Source organism: Euprymna scolopes, chromosome 22 (genome assembly GCF_053919585.1).
Source record: "Euprymna scolopes isolate OS-2025 chromosome 22, ASM5391958v1, whole genome shotgun sequence".
NCBI classification, from domain to species: domain Eukaryota; kingdom Metazoa; phylum Mollusca; class Cephalopoda; order Sepiida; family Sepiolidae; genus Euprymna; species Euprymna scolopes.
In genome coordinates this window covers 80,108,622-80,130,176 of record NC_136503.1, presented here as the reverse complement: position 1 = coordinate 80,130,176, position 21,555 = coordinate 80,108,622, and the positions used below count along the sequence as shown (strand labels likewise).

Genomic DNA, 21,555 nt, shown 5'->3' with positions numbered 1-21,555 from the left:
TACTTTTACCTTTAAAAAGTTGAGGTTTAGGAGTATTCGGGTCTGGAGGTAGGAGTTTTAGGAGTATTCAGGGATAGAGGTAGGCCACAAGGTTTGTTTTGACGGAGTTTCTATTTCTGAATCCTTGCTGAAAAAATTATTTTATTTAAAAAGTACATGGAATATAAAATACAAATATGGATAAATTCTTAACAATGAAGAATGGAAGTACCCATTGATTAATATTTTTTTATAAGTAAGTGATTTTTTGGAATTTATATATATTATATTCGAAGTAAGTTAAAATTGCTTGATTTTCTTGAAATCTTTTTTTAAAGAAAACCGATTAAAAAAACAAATATTGCCTATTTTGCTATTAAACCTGTTATTTTAAAATTTGGTCTGTGCTCCTTTTATTGAAAAAAATCAGGGTTTAAATTACATTTTTCAAGTAGTTATAAGCTTTGAAAAGATAGTAAGTCTAATTATTCAAGTTTTTATCATGCATTTTTAATGGCGATTTCTGACACTGCTATCTAATCGATATGAAATTTTCACCGATTATTAAGTGAAGTGTGTGTATATATATATATATATATATATATATATATATATATATATATATATATTTTACATTAGATCCACTTCCATAATTTTCTTTAAAATGACGACTTTTAAAAGTTTTCGACTATGCTGAATACAAAAATCACATTTAAATTTTGCAGAGACAAGTAGTTATTGAGATATAAAGATCTGTATTATGCACTGTGGCAGTCATGTTTTCATGCGCGATAAACAAGTCTACTTCTCTGCAAAGAAGAAGTATCGCACATAAAAACATGGCCAATAGAGAATTACAGTGCATAATATAAGTCTTTTTATCTCAATAACTACTACTCTGAAAAAATTTAAATGTGATTATCGTATTCAGCACAGTCGAAAACCGGCAAATGTAGTTTTAGCGGCATATTTCTAAAGTTTGACAGATGGGTCTTTTTAAGGTCAAATTTGGGCCTTTTTTATGCTCTTTTATGAAACCATGTTTTAGCTGCCATATTTTTTTGTAATGAAAGAGCATAAAAAAGGCCAATTTTGGCCTTAAAAAGGCCAATCTGTCAAACCAAATTTTAAAAGCAATACGGTGGCCTCAAATGTCGTACATCTAGTCTAATAAAAATGATGAAAAAAATAATAAAAATGAAACTTTTTCTGGTTTTATTTCAGCCTTTGGGCCTAATAATGTGTTTTATATAAAAATAAATAGTTTTTTTTATTTTTCGTTTGGCAAATAATTTACGCCACTAAACTAAACATTTACCCGAAAATCTATAAGTCATCATTTTAAAGAAAATTGTAGAGATGGACCTAATGTAAAAATTTACCGAACGAACTTTATAAAAATGCATTTTTTTTATAATTGCTATATATATAGTTTATTTTTATTTTTATTTGAGGGTAAACAGTTACATATGGTCGCTACAAACAGCCATCGACACCACAGAGAAAAAGCTTTTTCTTTGAGGCATCGATGGGTTCAGGGTTGCCTAACGAAGTCTCATTGGCTGAAACAAATGGCTGTTTGTAGCGACCATATGTAACTTTACCCTCAAATAAAAAAAAATATATTTTGCTCTTGTTATTGAGCACTATCTAACAACCTCATATTCATTAGTCCTGATTTTTTAACATCTCAAACCTGTGTATATATATATATATATATATATATATATATATAACATATTTTTTTTATGTAAATACAGTCATATCTTGCTACGATGTGCAGACCCTTTCAATCATATTAGATATCATCAGGCAAGAAAAATTAAGGTACAAAAACTGAAAAGGTTTAACACCTTTTCAAATTCTTAAGACAAAATTTGCCATGAGTGGCGATGGGTGAGATTTGAGTTCTTAGCAAGAAGAACTCAGTAAGAACTCAAATTTCGCCCATCGCTACTCATCGCGAATTTTCTCTCTTCAAAATTTGAAAAGGTGTTAAACCTTTTCAGTTTTTGTACCTTAATTTTTCTTGCCTGATGATATCTAATATGATTGAAACGGTCTGCATATCGTAGCAAGATATGACTGTATTTACATAAAAAAATAATATATAACTTGCTCTCTTATGATTGAATACTATCAATGACCCTTGTTGAAATTCAATTATTTTCAATTTTTAGATACCTTCTTACCGAAAAACTATATATATATATATATATGTTTTAACAAAATTAAAACACCAAGGAATAGATTGATAGCAACAAATAGTGTATTTCATCGTTAGTTACAATTGTTTCAAGACTATTCGAACAAATTCAAACCTAATATCGTTTGAAAATTTTTACAAGAACAGCCTTTCGTCAGACGTATTGAATAAAAAACACTTTAACAATGAACAATATGGAATCCATTTCCTTATAAGGAAAAAACATGAGAAAATAGTTTACCTACATCTCATCCTTCCAAAGTTTATATATATATATATTTAGTAAAAATGGTAATTAATAAAAACCTGAAAAAAGTGCTCAATACTGTTGTAGAGCAAACATGCGTTTTATTTTTTATTACCGTTTTTTTCTGTTTAGTTACATTATTGTTTCAGCTATGCGACCGTAACCTATCTATATTTGTGGCCATTCTTACCCTTAAAATAGAAAGCCACAACTGAACATATACTTTCAGTATTGGAAGGGGGGGGTGAAAATTTTAGGAAAAAACAGCTGCTTTTTAAATTCCGAGATTGAAAATCCGAGGTTCTCATGTTTCCCTGATTCTACTCCCACCAACTTTTTTTTGCTCTTATTTTGAATTTGTAACAGCAGGCCGACATCAGTGGATTTTTTCTACCAAAATGGTTATGAACAGACAGTTAGGCTTCAGACACGTTTCCCAAATCAACAAGATCAACATGCCTCACTTCTAGATCTATTTCTGACCACAGTTCCCGATGATTGTGTAACGAATGCCGATAGTCCACTCGAGAATGCTGATCATGCTGTGATAATGGTAGAAATCGCCTTAAATTCTCAACTCAAAACTGAAGAGCCATTGCTCAAAACGACAAGGTATTATAAGAAGGCTGACTGGGAAGCCATCAGGGATCTCATCAGAGATGCTCCATGGGGAAAAATCTTTTTTTCTTCCTGCTGAACAGTGCACAAATGAAATATCTTTTCTTTTCCCACTGAAGAATGCGGCAATTGAAGCACATGTTCCCCATGCAGAAATTCTATAGCTAACCCCACTCTCCCCAATGATTTACTTTTAATTGTGCAGCTGCCATTGCTCAAAGGCAGCATGCATACCACAGATTTAATGGACATAAGTCCAGTTCAAACAGACAAAAGTTTATAGAAGCTAGAAGTAATTGTAAGAAAGAAATAGCAACAGCTAAGAGAGAATATACCGAAACCACCAGAAAACGCATCAAAGCACAGAAATGAGGAACCTGTGATTTCTGGAAAATCTACAATAGAAATAATAAATAAATAAATAATGGCCATTCAACAAATTCCTCCACTATCCAAAAATCATGAGGTTGTTTGCACAGCAACCAAAAAAAATAACATACTTGCTAGTTGGTTTGCCTCAAACTCCACATTGGACCCAGCAAACCACTCCCTCCCTGACTTTGCGGACAGATGTCACACTGGATGATCTGAAAATCACCCTCTATCAGGTGCATGATATCATAAAAACCTAGACACCTCCAAAGCATGCGGACCTGATCTCATCTCAGCTATGTTATTAAAAGAATGCTCTGCCGAGGTTGCTCCAGTCCTCTCCAAACTTTACAACAAATGCCTTAATGAATCTTGCTTTCCTGACTGCTGGAAAATTGCTTCTGTGGTACCAGTTTACAAGAATTCTGGCGAAAGACCTGACCCATTTAATTATCGGCCTATTAACCTCCTTCCGCTTTTTGCCAAAATATTGGAGTCCATAATTAATCGAGATCTAGTCCATCACCTTACAGCTGCTAAACTTCTGACTGATCAACAAAATGGATTTAGGCAAGTCCGTTATACAGCAGATATCCTAACTGTAATCTCTGAATGTATATATCATACACTGGATAAAACAGGGGAGGGTAGAGCGATAGCCCTAGATATATCTAAAGCTTTTGACAGGGTTTGGCATGAAGGTCTTCTCAGGAAAATCAGATCATATGGTATCACTGGACAAACACTTAACATAATTAAATAAAAAAAGAATCCCGGTTGTCCTCGACGGTTGTACATGTAAACAATATGATATAAATCCGGGTGTACCTCAGGGGTCTATCCTTGGACATTTATTATTCCTAATATTCATAAATGACCTCCCTGATAAAATTGTCTCTGAGATGGGTATATTTGCTGACACCATGCTCTAACAGGTACGAGGGGAAAACAAATGTACACAAATCTAAGGAAATGGCAGAAACCCTAGAGGAAGACCTCCAATCTGTAGTAGAATGGGGACAAAAATGGATATTCGCATTCAAGGCTGCCAAGACTAAGCTTGTTTCTTTCAATAATTACAAGAAACCATCTCAACTACCAATAACTATGGCTAAAGATACATTATCTGAAAGTACTTCTTTCAAACTTATCGGCTTAACATTCACAGGGAACATGAGTTGGAACAAATATATTGAGAGCATTGCCAGGGCCGCTGCGAGGAAGATGGGCTCTCTCTACTAAGCTACTTACACCTGAAAGTATCCTGTACCTCTACAAGGCCACCATTCGCCTATGTATGGAATATTGTTATCACAATTGAACTAGTGCACACTAGTCTCTCGCTCCTGGATAGGGTTTAAAAGAGAGTCGCCAACCTGATAGGTCCTGAACTGTGATCTAAGCTTCAGCCTTTGTCCCATCGACAAAATGTTGCATACCTCTGTCTGTTCTACAAGTATTTTATGGTGGATGCTTTGACGAACTGCAAGTCCTTGTACCCCTTCAACATAAATACCCACAACAAACCCGACAAGCAGCAAAATCACACCCCTTCACACTAGAGATCCCTAGATGTAAGAAGGCCTTCTACTCTAATACTTTCTTTCCTAGAACTGCTAGATTTTGGAACTCCCTTCTGGATTCCTGCTTTCCCAACTGTACTGACATGCAGAAGTTCAAGTGTAATGTGAAAAGACATTTTACTGCTCAACTCCCTACATAGTATCCCTGCAACATATAGCCCTGATAGTAGCCCCCTATTTCAAAGTGACACTGTGCCTTGTTTGTGGTGAAAATAGAATTTAAAATACTAAATATCTTAATATTTTGCCCAAAATATAAGTAAGCAGTTTTGGAAAAAAGCGGAGGTATTGTTTCCATTTTGTGCTTCTATACCTCAATTGAGTGACGCAAGTACCTTCTAACGACGTATTTGACATATTAGCTACTGTGCTATGCTTAATTACACTTAATTTAATTAATAATTTGAAATAAGAAAATGATTTTTATTTTAATTTCATTCTTTTTACCATGGAATAACTTATATCAGTTTGAAATATGTTAAACGTTAAAAAGAAAAAATAGTGTTAATGACCGTTTTGTTAGAAAAAAAAAAAAAAAAAAAGAAAAGTTCATCTATGTTGGCCCGCTGCTACGAATTCGGAATAGGAGCAAAAGTAGAATCAGGGAGACATCTGCTACAGAAGAACCATCTTTTAGATTAGCATAATTTTTTTTCATTATTTTTATGAAAAACACTGCTTTTAAAAATAAATTTAAAAGATTCTTTTAGAAAGCCCAATTTTTCCAATAAATCAAATAAAGTATCGTAGTCGCAGTCATCCTGGCAAACGATGGCGAGATCTACTCAAACAGAATAATGGAGCACAGCGCATGTGTGCTCTCTAATTGTAAAACCCAGTTGCACACACGCCTGTGTAAAGATCGTTTCAACAACGCACACATTTCCTTTCTACATCCACGTAAATTCTGTGGGCATAAAAACTAAAACTGCCTTTTCACGCGAACGTCTTCCAAAGCACCTTATGTCACAAAGATGTTTTTTTTTCATCCAATCGGATTACGAAGAAAGCAAATTTCAAAAATATTTTTTCAGACAGCTTTCGTGGAGCCGGTTTAAATCTATAAAAAGGGCATTTTGCACCAAAACCAATCAGTCGAAACCAGCCAGCATGCTGTAAACATCAACAGCGATTCCGTCCACAGGACGTTAAACTCGTGCGCGCCTATTATTTAATTTTCCACGGAAATGGGTTTTTTTTTTTTTTTTTTTAACCCTTTTCTTGCTCTTTGCTGAAGTAAGCAACTGACTTTTATGTTGCTTAATTATTTCTAAAAAGGACTGATTATTTTTAATCTAGAACTTTGACTGCTTCATTTCATAAACATTTTATTACCTCAGTCGCAGGAAGAGACCCTCAATTAAGGGGGTCCTGGATATGACCTTAAACTATATCCGGTGGTGAGGCCCCAGCTTGCGGGCTTTGGGAAGTGTGGAGCCACCCTTTAATTGCCATTGCTCCCAGGTCCACTCTGACCCGGAATGGTAGTACCTGTTAGGGTCCCAACTATGAGGTAAATAGAAACCAACTTGAAAACAACAAATATATTCTATTAAAAATTTTTCTTCAAAATCTTTGGATTCAGCATTAAATAACCTGAAAAGGGTTGATATGCCGTAAAACAAAAAACAACCAACCAATCAATTAAGGGGAAAATTTCTGGTCTTCTCTTTCCACTTTTTACGATTTTGAGAAAATAAATTTTGCATAAAATTTATTCTCCGTCTTGGTCATCTTTGTTTGGATTGTTCGACTCCATTTTATACTTTACATTTTATCATAATATTTTTGAGTTTGTGGGGACTAACATTAGACCCCTAGTCCCGCAACAAGAGAATGCTTTGAAGAATACATATCAAAAAGAATATATGTAGAAGTTTAAAAATTACTAAAACTGGTTCTTCACCTTGTGATGTAAAATAGCAAAAAGGACTAAAAAAAAGAGAAATTCCATTTACATTCACCATTTCTTTTTGTTCAGTCACCCACGCAGTTTAGTGGTTGGCCATCATTGGTTAATTTTGGATGTGTCAGGTGATTTGCTTGGTGCGCTTTTTGTATCATGCTTTATTTTTCAATCCACACAGAACTAGGTATACAGATGGACTCAAAAACCAGCAGCTCCCTCATGTAGGGAGCTAAGACAATTCCTTTATATTGTATCATCGAACTATTGGTGAACAAAGGACTTCATCTCTTCAAGCAGAGACAATTTTATATTGCTGAAACTATCCTAATTAAAGGATGACATTCAAGAACAGTTCTTCATGTTTTATTTACCAAATATTGGATTTATCTCAAATCCGAAGCGACTCACATTATGCCTAATTGTAGGCGCCAACATTCCGGCCGTGTTCACCATGAACATACATGGATCCTTTCGAGGAACAAAGAACTAACATTCCAACTTCATACTACTGGCTCAGGCGTATGGAGGCAAAACTCGCCACCGTTTTGCAAATAGACTTCCCTGAACCAATAAACTTTCATTGCTGTTACATTTGAATAAATTTTTAGTTTGAAAAGGTATGGCTTTTGTATTGTGGATTCTTTTGCCTCTGCCGGGAGGAAATTGGGATGTGAGAATTTCTTACAATATATAAAGTTAAAAATAAGCATATTAGAAGTTATTTCAACACGATTTGTACCCCGCAGAAAATTATTTAGAAAGTCATATTAAACATGGGGTGGGGCTGTGTTAGCTATTCTGTACTTTCATGTAACAATTTAATAAGACGGACGTTGTCGAGATTGCCCTCCCTCCTCTAAATTCCACAATTTTTACTTGTTTTATAATCGAATTCAGACTTTTAGATTTAAAAAAATATTGAAAAAAAAAAAAAAATATTTTTATAAATTTTCACGTGGGGGTTCAGTTTTCAATTATACATTGTACTAATTTTTTTTTTTTTTTTAATTACATTTTCACCCTAAACAAGGCACATTGCCACTTCGATGTAAGGGGCTACTATCAGGGACATAAGCTACTGGGATACTATGGAATTGGGCAGCAAGATGTCAGTTCACATTATACTTGAACTTCTGCATGTCAGTACAGTTAGGGAAGTAGGGACCCGGAACGGAATTCCAAAGTCTAGCGGTTCTGGGGAAGAAACTATTAGAGTAGAAAGCTTTCTTACATCTAGGGATCTCTACTGTGTAGGGGAGGGATTTAGCTGCTTGTCGGGTTTGTTTATGTTGTGGGGGCACAAATGCTTGCAGTTCGTCAGAGAATTCACCATTAAAATACTTGTAGAACAGGCAGAGGGATGCTACATTTCGTCGGTAGGACAGAGGTTGAAGCTTAGATGACAGTTCAGGACTATCAAGTTGGAGACTTTTGGACCTTGTCTAGGAGCGAGAGACTAGTAGCAGATGCATCAGCCCAAATATGACAACAATACATGGGCGAATGGTGGCCTTATAGAGATACAGGATACTTTTGGGCGTTAGTAGCTTTCTAGCACGGTAGAGAGAGCCTACCTTCCACGCAGCAGTCCTGGCAAAGCTCTCAATGTAATTGTTCCAACTCATGTCGCCTGTGACCGTTAGTCCATGGAGTTTACAAGAAGTACTTTCAGATAATGAATCTTTGGCCATTGCTATTGGTGGTTGAGAAGGTTTCTTGTAATTATTAATGCACTTATTATAAGTGCATTAATATGATAAAAATCTGATTATTAAAAAAAAAATCCGTGCCTAACAATTTGATAATAAAAAAGTCGAATAATTGACCACGTGATTAATTAATCGACCATTTATATTAAAATTAACCTTACACGCATATCAATTTTTCAGTTTCTCTTTTTCAATTGTTTTTGTAAAAAAAAAAAAAAAAAAAAAAAAAAAAAAAAAAAAAAAGAAAAGATTTTGTAAAAAGAAAATTAAATTGTTAGGTGAAAGTATAGAATAGTTGCAAAACAATTCTGCAAAAGTACCAGAACAATTCTGTTCGTATTATTTAAAAAAAATTTTGATTATGGCGCTAGCGCACTTACTGATCTGCGCTATTTTTTAAATCGTATTTCCAAGTTTAAAGTTTTTTTGTTTTTTTTATTCAATTGTAAGGTTAAAGTAAATAGATACAAAATACCCTCCCCATGTTAAAAATGGCTTTTTAAATAATAGCGTTATTATTTCAGCACGGATCAAGAAGTGTACTAGTACCTAAATTATAAAAAGTTCTATGTTTACAATATAAATAAAAATGGTCACTGCTTCCAGGGATATAAACCGGTGACTCGATATTTGTGTCCCTTTCGCTTGTGGGGGTCGCCTGGCCTTTTTTTGGGAACTGACTTCACAAATAATAAAAATAAAAATAAGAAATCTTATGTGCAACACAAACGGAGGTTTATTTCCGGAATAGAAATAACAAACAATAACAAGTTAAAACATAGTTCTCAATATTTCAAAGTTCTTTTTTTTTTGAGTTCATATGAAAGATGGAGAGTCTCTTTTTTTTTGTGTTCTTTGAATGTTCAAATTTGTAACAGAGACAATATTAATGTTCGTCTGTTAAAAGAGAGTATTAATGCGCGTAGCAGTGGAAATGAAATAATTGATGTTTGCACGCGTGGTAAGTCCATATGTGAAAGCGTTGAATGAGTCGGAAGAGTTTAAAGAGACGAAAGAATGCTCGAAAGGCTAAGAGACTAAAGAGATAGATTTTGTGTTTGTGCATGTTTATATTCGATTTGATCGGCTCCAAACAAGCTCTAGAAAATCAGTTTTAAAATGTGTCCTAGGAGGAATTCCATTGGATGGAAGACATCACATGGGGTGCTTTCAACTAGGTCCGCACCTTTGGTATATAAAGGTCACGCCGGAATTTGCGTGGGTGTCATTTGTCATTTTTTTAACGCGCCGAAACAATCAATTGCACTGCGCGCCTAAATTGTATTTAACGATTTTAAATTTGAATATTAAACTGTGCCAACTGGCACACGCTTTTGCTTGTTTTGGGTTCGAGGTTAATCGCCACCTATCCTGCCCGACTTTTTTCATTATTAAATTGTTAGGCATGGAATTTTTTTTTTAATAATTAGATTTTTTCTTATTAATGCACTTATTGTATTTTTCCGTTTCTCTTTCTCAATTGCTTTTGTAAAAAAAAAGAAAAAAAAATTAAATTGTTAGGTGAAAGTACAGAATAGTTGCAAAACAATTCTGGAAAAAAGTACCAGAACAATTCTGTTCGTATTATTTAATTTTTTTTTTTTTTTATAAAAAGTTCTATATGTTTACAATATAAATAAAAATGGTCACTGTTTCCAGAGATACAAACCGGTGACTCGATATTTGTGTCCCTTTCTCTTTTGATTTGGGTTGTTTTGGGTTCGAGGTTAATCGCCACCTAAACTCCAATCCTGCCAATTTTTTTTTTTTTTTTTTTTTTTTACACCACAAAAATAGATTAAGAAGTTTTGCTGATTGACCGAAAAGTGGGGGTGTCAATTTGATAAAACGTTATAATTTAAAAGTGATCACCCACGTTAAGTCATTATATAAACTTACAAAAAAATAAAAAAAATATATATTCCTAATAAAATGAAAGTTGTCTTATCGACGATAATCCGCAGGCAGGAAAAAAAAAAAAAAAAAAAAAACGCGAGAGACAGCTCGTTCAAGTCCGCCGAATCTCATTTTTCGGATCTAAAAAACGACCCTGGTGTCTGTCCAGTGGGGAGGAATTATAAATAGGTACAATAATAGAAAAATGGGTGCTAGTGCACTTACTGATCTCAATCCGCGCTATTTTTTTTTAAATCGTATTTCCAAGTTTAATTAGTGTTTTTTTTTTATTATTATTATTCAATTGTAAGGTTAAAGTACAGAATAGATACAAACACCCTCCTCTACCCATGTTAAGATTGACTTTTTAAATAATAATAACATTATTTCAGCACGGATCAATAAGTGCACTAGTACCGAAAAATGAACTTCAAAAGCTACGTTAAAAATTGCGCAAAACTGAAGCTGAGAGAATAAGCAAAACGTGGGTGGACATTTGACGACGAAGAAGCGAGTCGTCGTTTAATAACGTGAAAAGGAAAACAAGAAAAAAGATTGTTTTGATAAAATGCAACGCGGCTATTGAAAAACTGAAAGTAAAAGTAAGCTTGTTAAAACAAGTGTGATCGAGATAAGTTGCGAAACATTCAAGCAGATATAATTATTACAAATGCGACATGTGGCGATCGTTCTTAATGCAGGCAGCACGTGGCGACACTAACACAAAAGGCTTATCGGTTCAATCTTAAGTTGAAAATTTCGAGAAAAAGATTTTCTAGCTTTTTTTCCTGATAAGGTTTTATTAAGACATCGCCAATCATTTTTATTAGCGATTCTTATAAACATATCAAGAAATAACAGCGTAATAATGAAGAAACGACTGTAAATAATTAAAATACAGAAATTGGCAGCCATTTCATTGATGGAGCGAGAAGTTTTTATGTTTAACCAAAATGTGTAGTTTCTTTATAGTTTAACATAGAAAAATGCTTGCTGGCATTAACTGAAAATTGCAACCTTCATAAAACATTTCGGCAAACGTTACTGTTAGCGATATGAATTATTTTTGTCGGAAAAAAAATAAAAAATAAAAAAAAATGGGCCGAAGGGCGACAATACAAGACGAGCAGGCAAATGTCAGAATTGCAATCTTTTAGCAAACCCGGGTCTAGTAACAACAGTTTGGCCTTTGGGACAAGATCAAAGTGTAGTATCTGTTCCGGCAGATACTGCAAGCTATGACTAGCAAAGACCAGATGTGGGGGCAACCCCACATGCCTGACCTTTAACCAGCTCCCATTTCCCACCTCTCGGGAGCTGGTCCCCTTTTTCCCTTCCCCCTCCCTTCACTCCTCACATTAAAAATTTGCCTTGTGCCTAATTTGCTCGGTGGGGGAGCAAATAAATACCATCTGTTCTTCAGATGCTGCACTTCAATTTCTTGTTCTGTCAGTGGATGCGAAATCCTTCACGACTGAGACAATTTTTATTTTTGTTCTTTTTCTCCACGTTAAAAAACGACCCTGGTGTCTAACTCTGTCCCGTGGGGAGGCATTGTCAATAGGAACAACAGTTTGAAAATGTTTACCGGAGCAAGAAACGGCTTGGTCTAAGAGCCACGAGAGGGAAAGGAAGAACCTGTTTTATATGTTTTACACCACCTCCCACCCGTTTGACCATTGCACTCATGTTGGTTCCTTTATCCCCCAACGGAAGCATAGCATCACCCCCCCCCCCTCTCTCTCATATATATAATAAAGCAAATGCAGCTTGTCAACAACGATTTTGTTTTTCTACCTCTTCGTTTGTGATCTATTTGCGTTAAAAAAAAAGAAGCAAAACTAAATAGGTAGGAGTTATAAGCACTAAGTCGTTTCTATTATTTAATTGTTTCCCCACGAGAACAATATGTGAGACAAGGTCGTTTTTAATGTGAGGGAAAACCAGCTCTCCAAAAAAAAAATAAATAAACAAAGGCACTCTGGCAGTAAGTAAAAATAAATAGAAGGGGGTTTCCTCCCCTTCATTGAATAAGAACAAATTAGCACCAAAATTCAGGAAATCAACCAATTAGAAGTGCTACGTATAATAATCAAAGTGCATAAACATTTTAGGGAGTTAAAAAGCTTAAATTTTACTTCTAATTCGAATAAATGACTTTAGGGTACTCAGTCATGCATGCACTTATTGATCCGTGCTGAAATAATAACGTTATTATTTAAAAAGCCTTATTTAAAAGATGTTGCGAGTTTGTCTCTGATGTATCGTTATTTTCATGGAAAGTGTTCAACTGAGCTTCAATCTATGGTCCCCCCTCGCCAAACTTTCACAAGAAACACTCGTCTAGCTGTAAACACTATCAATAATTTCCCCCACTCTTTATCTGTGCCTAAACCTAAACGTAGATTCCATGAACAAAGCTTCTTTCTTAGAACTGCACGCCTGTGGAATTGTCTTCCGTTTTCCTGCTTTCCGGCTGACTACAATATGGATGTGTTCAAGTCTAAAGTAAATAAGTTCTTGATGAGCCGTTCCATATAAGTTATTAAATTTACCAAATTTTCATTACTAATGATTACTATATTGACCAATTTCTACTGTACACTCTTTAACCCTTATCCTTGAGTGGCCTCTGGGCCTTGATAATGTGGTGATGCCTTTGTAAAAAAAAAAAAAAAAAAAAAAAAAAAAAAAGCCATTCTTAACATTGGGAGGGGAGGGTATTTTGTACCTATTCTGTACTTTAACCTTACAATTGAATAATAAAAACAAACAAACATATACAACTTTAATTAAACTTGAAAATACGATTTAAAAAAATAGCGCGGATCAGTAAGTGCATCCAGCAGCACCGACTTTAGTTTTATTGTAAACACCCATTTTATTATGGCATGTTACACATAAACTACAATAACCATAGTTTTTATGATCGAAAGCGGCTGAATATTACAAATGCAACATGTGGGCGCGTTTAATCGATCTAATATATCCACATTTCCTGAAGTAAATTTGGCAATTCGGAAGTTTAACTCATTGTTCTGATTCTAGTTGAAAAAATTGATTTTCTTACAATTACTGAAATGTTTTAAGAAAAAGGTACTACCACAGTTTATCGCCGAAAAATGGAGACGCCATTTTTTCGGACACCTGTCATGAGAATCAGAAAGAGAAATCAGTATTCTAAACTATGACCGAAGAAGCAGCAAAGCATGAAATAAATAAGAAAAAAATTAAACTAGATAATGATTGCTTCCGGAAAGAACTAATTACTACGTGCTCCAGCGCCAGCGTAGTATAAACACCTCTAACCTCCCCATATTAAGAACGGCTTTCCAGGTCCTGGGGGGTTATTCCAAAAACCGTTCTTAATATGGAGAGGTTGGGAGTGTTTATACTACGCTGGGGCACGTAGTAATTAGTTCTTTCCGGAAGTAATCATTATCTAATTTAATTTTTTTTCTTATTTCATGCTTTTCGGTCGTTAGTTTAAAATACCGATTTCTCCTGATAAAATGGCGTCTTCATTTTCGACGATAAACTGTAGTAGTACCAAGAAAAATTACGGCGGACCTGAACAAGAATCACCCCCACCCCCCTCAGAACGGGTTTTAGAATAAACATCCCCAACCTCCCCATGTTAAGAGCGGCTTTCGGTTTTTGCAATTTTTTCAGTGGATTAATTTTGATTAAACACTTATATATACAGGGGGGGGGGATTCTCGTTCAGGTCCGCCCAAATTAAAATATCGCATTTTACATTTTTTTTTTTTATTATTTATTTATTTATTTTTATTAATGTTATACAATGTTTATATTAATGTTATACAACTTTGTTCCATTAAATGAAACAGTTGAAGAAACTCATTTTTTTTCTTGTAATTGTTAGAACGGCGAATTAAGCTACCGAATTGCCGTAAACGTAATCGTTCTTTTAAGCTCGAGATGTTTAGAATTTATTTAATAAATACAACAAAATACTGATAGACAAACATTAGTTTCGCACGGTCGTTGACATTTATTGGATGGGTTTAAAATATTTTTAATTGTCGAATTTTTTTTTTCCAGAAATTATTGATGTCCAAATGGCTGCAACGAAGCTGCTTTTTTTTTTTCTAACCAAACAGATTGAACACTTATTTCGAAAGATTTTCACAATTATCATAATACACACATGTGCGCTACGAGCAGCATCTTCACTCCTTAACCCCCTTCCCATGTGATGTTATAGAGAGGTGTTGTTTGGGGGGGGGGGGAGCGAAAAAAGCTCCAGTAGCCTAAAATGAAATCAATGCCTTGAATGGCTAATGAATAAATAAATTCATATAATGAAATTAATAAACATTCAGAAACGGATACCAATAACAACAATAATACTCACCCAAGCCGCATCCTATACAAAGGCGCCCCAAAAGTATAGTCCCTCTATTGTTGGCAGCCCCCGTGATAATCGCACCTATAGTATAGCAGACGGCGGCCGTCATAACTGTCTTTTTTCGACCCATAATGTCACAAAGTTGCGAAGCAAAGAGCGTGACGATGATGGCCGAGGGTAATGCCCCGGCGATGATTAATTGTTTCCAAAGGGGATTCAGCTGGAGGTAATCGACATTTTCGGCGATGAGCATCGCGCCCGAATTCACCCCAAGATCATAGCCGACCGAAAGGACGGCCAATTGTGTAAGGCAGGCGCTCACATACACGATGGCGGGTGTTTTTGGCGAATAATTCACCTTATTTTGTTCTTCGACCTTTGGAACCGTTGATAGAACACTCCTTTCGTTCTGGTAAGGGTCCGTCTCGTCGGGGCTATTGTTTTGATTAGTTTCCATTTTTTTTTAATTTTCTTTTATAAATGTATATATATAAAAAAAAAATGAGTCAGTTATTTTTGGGATAGAGAAGTTGGTTTCAATCTAGGAAATACAAATTGAGGGATGTTTTCGCTTACGATGTATTGAAAGAAATTGAAAATAAAACTACCACAGCTTGCGACTGTCTCTTTCGCGCGTGCACTCGCTCTATGTCTGCTTGGACAACTACTAAATAACTACCTTTTTTTTTTTTTTTTTTTTTTTTTTTTTTTTCTCTCTCTCTCTGCTTTGCTTTCGGCAGGGAAGATAACTTACAATTTGTTGCATTTCCCCCTCAAACGACCCATTGATTAGATGGCAGCAGTGCCCGCCCCCTCTTTATAGTTTATCTCTAAACAGATATTTAACGTACTAACAGCCTCCGTGTGGACGTTGACAAAGAATAGAGGCGGACGGAATTTTAGTTACAAGTTTTTTTTTTTTTTTTTTTTTTTTTTTTACGTTAAAAACAATACTTTTACTGTTCGTTTCTTGTTGTACATTTAGCTGTCATTTGAAAGTAGACAAAAATATAAAATAATTAGAACTAAAAAAAAAAATGGCGCGTATTTGTTATTTACCACCGCCAAATGCTTTTTTTTTTTTTTTTTTTAATTTTTAACAATGTTTTTTTATCGCCTTTTTTTTTTTTTAATGTGCACTGCAGCACTGCAGCCACTGCACTGCACTTATCAGTTATCTCCAAGATCAGGACTCGGAAAAATTAAGCTACCGGAAGTGGATACGGTTGATTACAGAATGGAACGGAAGTTTGACGCGAAAAATACTTTAATTTGAACACTTCTTGTGTCATCACGAAACACACACAAAAAAAAAAAAATAAAAAAAAAATAATAAAATAAAATAAAAAAATAAAGAAAATAAAAATAAAAACAAACATTTCTTGTGTTATCAAACAACAAAAAAAGAAAATATTCAATTTTTACATTTCTATAAATAGTCTTTTTGAAATAATATATAAAAGGTAAATATGTAGTTTAGCGGCGTAAATTATTTGACAGATAAAAAATTATATAAAAAAACTATTTTATATAAAACACAATATTAGACCCAAAGACTGAAATAAACGCCACAAAAATTATTTTTTTTATTATTTTTTCATTATACTAGATGTATGACATTCAAGGCCGCCATATTGCTTTTAAAATTTGGCATTTCTAAGGTTTGACAGATTGGCTATTTTAAGGCTAAATTTGACCTTTTTTACACTCTTTCATGGAACCATGTTTTTGTCTGCCATCTCTTGACAAAGGCTTCTTTTCCAGAGCAATTGCTCTTGACATATCAAAGGCCTTCAATAAGGTATGGCATAAGAGCCTACTTCACAAGATTTTCAGTTACGGTATCACTGGAAATGTTTTCTCAATCATTAAATCATTTCTCTCCGATAGGTTCATAAGAGTAGTGGTTAATGGGCAGAAATCAGAAGCCCACAGTATTAATGCTGGAGTCCCTCAGGGGTCCATCCTGGGCCCAACTCTCTTCCTGATCTACATCAATGATCTCCCTAAACATATACTTAAATCATTCGTTGATATCTATACTAATGACACGACCATCAAAGGCCGTAAATGACAAAGTTCTCTCTGATTTTCTCTCCTCTGATCTTGAGCGCGTGGTTCAGTGGGGAAGAGGTGGCTGGTTACTTTTAATGCATCCAAAACTAAGCTATTTTTACATCATCAACGCTCTGATCCCCATCTGGCATCAATTGAAATGAATCGGTATCGTCTTGGGGAGGCTCCATGTTTTGACAAGCTTCTGGGTTTGACCTTTACTCCTGATCTGAAATGGAACACGTACATCAGGTCTATTGCCAAGGACGCTGGGAAAATGGTGGGATCTTTCTACTATTCCGGAAGATATCTCACTACTGACGCAATTCTCTATCTGTATAAAAGCCAAGTACGTCCAAGGATGGAGTACTGCTGCCACATCTGGGCAGGAGCTGCTAAAAACAGCCTATCCTGCCTTGACAGAGTACAAAATAGACTTCGTGGCTTAGTGGGGGGGTGCCCTTTTCTTTACCCTGCAACCTCTCTCCCACAGAAGAGATGTTGCGAGCCTGTCTTTGTTTTATCATTATTTCCATGGCAAGTGCTCGTCTCAGCTCCAATCTCTTGCCCCCCCCCCCGCCAATCTTTCACGATAAACACCCGTCTAGCTGAAACTACTGTCAATAATTTTCCCCACTCTTTATCTGTGCCTAAATCCAAACGTAGATTCCATGAGCAGAGCTTCTTTCTTAGAAGTGCACGACTGTGGAACTCTCTTCCGTTTGCCTGTTTCTCACCTGACTACAACTTGGATGTCTTCAAGTCCAACAAACAAATTCCTGACAGACCGCTTTCTTAAGTAATATCCAATACTAATGATTACTACGATACTATCTCATTGATTACTGTACACACAATAACCCTTATCCCCGAGTGGCTTCTGGGCCTTGGTAAGTGGTGACCTCTATGTAAAAAAAAAAAAAAAAAAAAGAAAGTAAAGACATTGATGGCCATTTTCTTCATATTACCCTTTTTTTTCTTTTTTTCAAATTATTTTTTTGTTTTTGGAGAAGTTTCATGGGATCATGATTTTTGGTATCCATATTTTATTTTTTTTTATTATTAGAATTCAATAAAAAATTAGCTAGCTAGTAATTATTATTATTATTATTATGGGCTCACAAAGAGCTTTCACACAGGTCATCAAAGATCTCATTGAACACAACCTCTGGTGTTCCCTGGAAGCTGAGTGACAACAAGTCTTCCCTGATTATTATTATTATTATTATTATTATTAGCGGGACATGCAGAAATTCCACAGCGGACTCATTCATATATAATATATTGATGTTGCCATTCTGTAGATGTTCAGCATAAATATATGCTCTGATATTATTGTAGCCCTTTTGTTACAACTGCAAAAGTATTTATCTAAGCTAGCAGGGACACCCTACATAGTCTGATCGTAAAAGTATGTTTAAATATGATATTTGAATTCTTGCAGATTTTGTATTATAGAGTTCTATCGATTTTTATATATTATAAAGTTGCGATTTCAAAAATAAAAAAGATATATCTATATGACTTGGGTGTATCAGCTTGAATTGAAACTCAAACCAAAACTTATGAAAAAGAATGAATTTCGGAAAACTCGTTCGTTTTTGCTAGGTAGGAAAACTGGTCCATTATTGAATAAATATCGATTGAAAACGCATTTTATGACCGTTATTAAAAGAGAATACACATCCCATAATAATCCCATAATATTTTTTTAAAAATATTTTTATTTGTTTATTGTTATTCAAAAAACAAAATAAAATTGATTTTTCTAAGTATTCGTTTTCTACCTAGATTTGTAAGTTTTTAGTGGTTCAACTTATTTTAAAGAGTTTATTTAGTTAAAAGAAAAAACAAAAACAAGTAACGTTGAGTAAAAATTATTTACTAGGAAATATGCATGCTGGGGCGATTCATGTCAATTGATACCTTACCAAGAGGGTTCTACAGAGTTCAAAATAGACTTTGTAGCTTAGTGGAGGATACCCTTTTCTCTTCCCTACAACCTCTTTCCCACAGAAGAGACGTTGCGAGCCTGTCTCTGCTTTATCGTTATTTTCATGGCAAGTTCTCGTCTGAGCTTCAATCTGTGTGAGCCTTTCCTAGTCTCACACAAAAACATGCGTTCACATCTCAAGCCATATTTCTTGTCACAAACATACGCACACATGTACACACAAGTAGATATATTCACGTCCGCGTACATACACTCACATTCACGTGTATACACACACACTAACGTACGCACATGTACGCACACATGGACAACGTCACTTCCCTTTCAAAGGAAATCCACACATGCGCCAAAGACCACCGGAAACAATTATAAAAGCAAGAGCAATAAGCTGCTTCCTCCTTTTTTGACTTAGCTCTCAAGCTGAGCGGTCGTCGGACCATTCGCCTCCCTTTCGGGGCGCCCGTGCACGTCACATCCCCTGCTACTATGTATGGGGCATGAGCTAACAGACAGTATGTACACTTTATACATTTCTATCTCCATGGCCTGGATTTACTTTTTCTCTCTCTCTATACTGCAATAGACTTTCCTTCTCACCAGCTAACAGCAAGAGACGCACACCAAACTGGATTGACTTTCTGTCTTTCTCTCTCTACAACAATAGACATTCTTTCTCACCAGTAAACAGCGAGAGACGCACGCTAAACTAAACACGTGTAGTACCCTTTTCTTTCATTTGTTTCTTCACGAAATAAATTCTAGTTTGTTTACTTCAAATAAACACGTTGTTCGTTTCTTCCTCAAAGCAATTCATTTTTCCTTTCCCAATTCAAATCATTTTCTCCTATTTTGCGCACCTCAACAAATTGGTGACACCTGAACGTGAGATGAACACGCATTTCCTTCTATACCCTAGACTGCTACAAAATGGTGACACCCGAACGTGAGAGGAACACGCATTTCATTCTAAACCACAAGTCCCGCAACAAACTGGCGCCTGACTGACGTGAAACGAACACGCATGGTGACCCTATTTTTTTTAAAGGAATTGTTTTGAGCGAGAAGCGCGTTTTTATTGATAAAGAAAAAAACAAACATTTCAACAAAGAAAAACAAGTGAACTACTATCGACAAGAACCTCAACGAACTACAAACAACAATGACGTAACCCCTCGTCAGACTCGGCAGAAAAATAAACACGGAGCTGTCGACTTCATACCGAATTTTAAAAAATATTTGAGCTCGACAAACATTTTTCCTGACATTACCCTGCAACAAACGTGAGGAGCAAAATCACATAGGCCTATGCAATTCTCTCCCGCACAGCAGATGCAACAACAAAGAAACAATTACAAGACATCCCTATCAACACATAGGAAGAAGCTGAATTAACAATGAGTTGAGATGCACCATGCACACGGATAAACTCACAACTGGAAGTTTCGTTGACACCGGCAACTGGAAACTCGTTCAACACAAACGAATGCACAATAAACGCCCGTACAGACAATGTACACACACTACCACAGAGTCATTTGCGAAGATACTCTCAACTTGACACACAACGTCAACACGAAACAAAAATTGTCCTTCCAAACGAACAATTCACTTCACTGTCCAAGCAACTCATTGCACATGTCAGCACATCACAAATAAAACAAATGTCAGCCTAAAAAAAAGAGTAAGCGCCTTTTCCACGCGTAAGTACTTTTTTTTACGAACACATTCCGTTTTTGACGTTTTTTTTTAAACAACCACACCAACAGCAAAAAAACAGGACGAAAAGTCAACTGTCGAAAACATTACTTACAAAATAAATATATATATATATATATATATATATATATATATATATATACACTGCATATTTTTTTTCCTAGGAAAGAGAGTATTGTGGGAGCCTTTCCTATTCTCATACAAAAACACGCGTTCACATCTGAAGCCATATTTCTTGTCATATACATACGCGCACATGTACACACAAGTAGATATATTCACGTCCGCGTACATACACTCACATTCACGTGTATACACACACACACACACTAACGTACTCACATGTACGCACACATGCACAACGTCACTTCCTTTTCAAAGGAAATCCACACATGCGCAAAAGACCACCGAAATCAATTATAAAAGCAAGAGCAATAAGCAGCATCTTCCTTTTCGGACCAGCTCTCGCGAGGCGCGTGCTCGCGCACGTCACATCCCCTGCTACTATGTATGCGGCACGAGCTAGCAGACAGTATGTACACTTTATACGTTTTCTATCTCCATGGCCTGGATTGACTTTTTCTCTCTCTCTCTATACTACAATAGACTTTCCTCCTCACCAGCTAACAACGAGAGACGCACACCAAACTGGATTGACTTTTTCTTATTTTCTCTCTCTCTATACTATGATAGACTTTCCTTCTCACCAGTAAACAGCGAGAGACAAACGCGGACATGAACACGTGTTGTACCCTTTTCTTTCATGTGTTTCTTCACAAAATAAATTCTAGTTCGTTTAATTCAATTTAACACGTAGTTCGTCTCTTTCTCAATTCAATTCATTTCACCTATCTTGTACGACTGGGGGATATGTATAATATATCCACCAGTCCACTACAAATCTATGGTCCGCCCCTCACCAAACTTTCATGAAAAACA

The 21,555-nt window shown here is 35.5% G+C and overlaps 1 protein-coding gene across 1 annotated transcript in view; it reads right to left on the bottom strand.

The window, feature by feature from the left end:
- LOC145243493 (proton myo-inositol cotransporter-like) overlaps positions 1 to 16,116 on the bottom strand; it is a gene marked incomplete in the record, with an annotated part of 88,878 nt that extends 72,762 nt beyond the window's left edge. Inside the window, 1 exon segment of the mRNA XM_080106437.1 lies at positions 14,898 to 16,116. Coding sequence (XP_079962563.1) covers positions 14,898 to 15,348 — 451 coding nt within the window.
- Between the last annotated feature and the right edge of the window lie 5,439 nt (positions 16,117 to 21,555).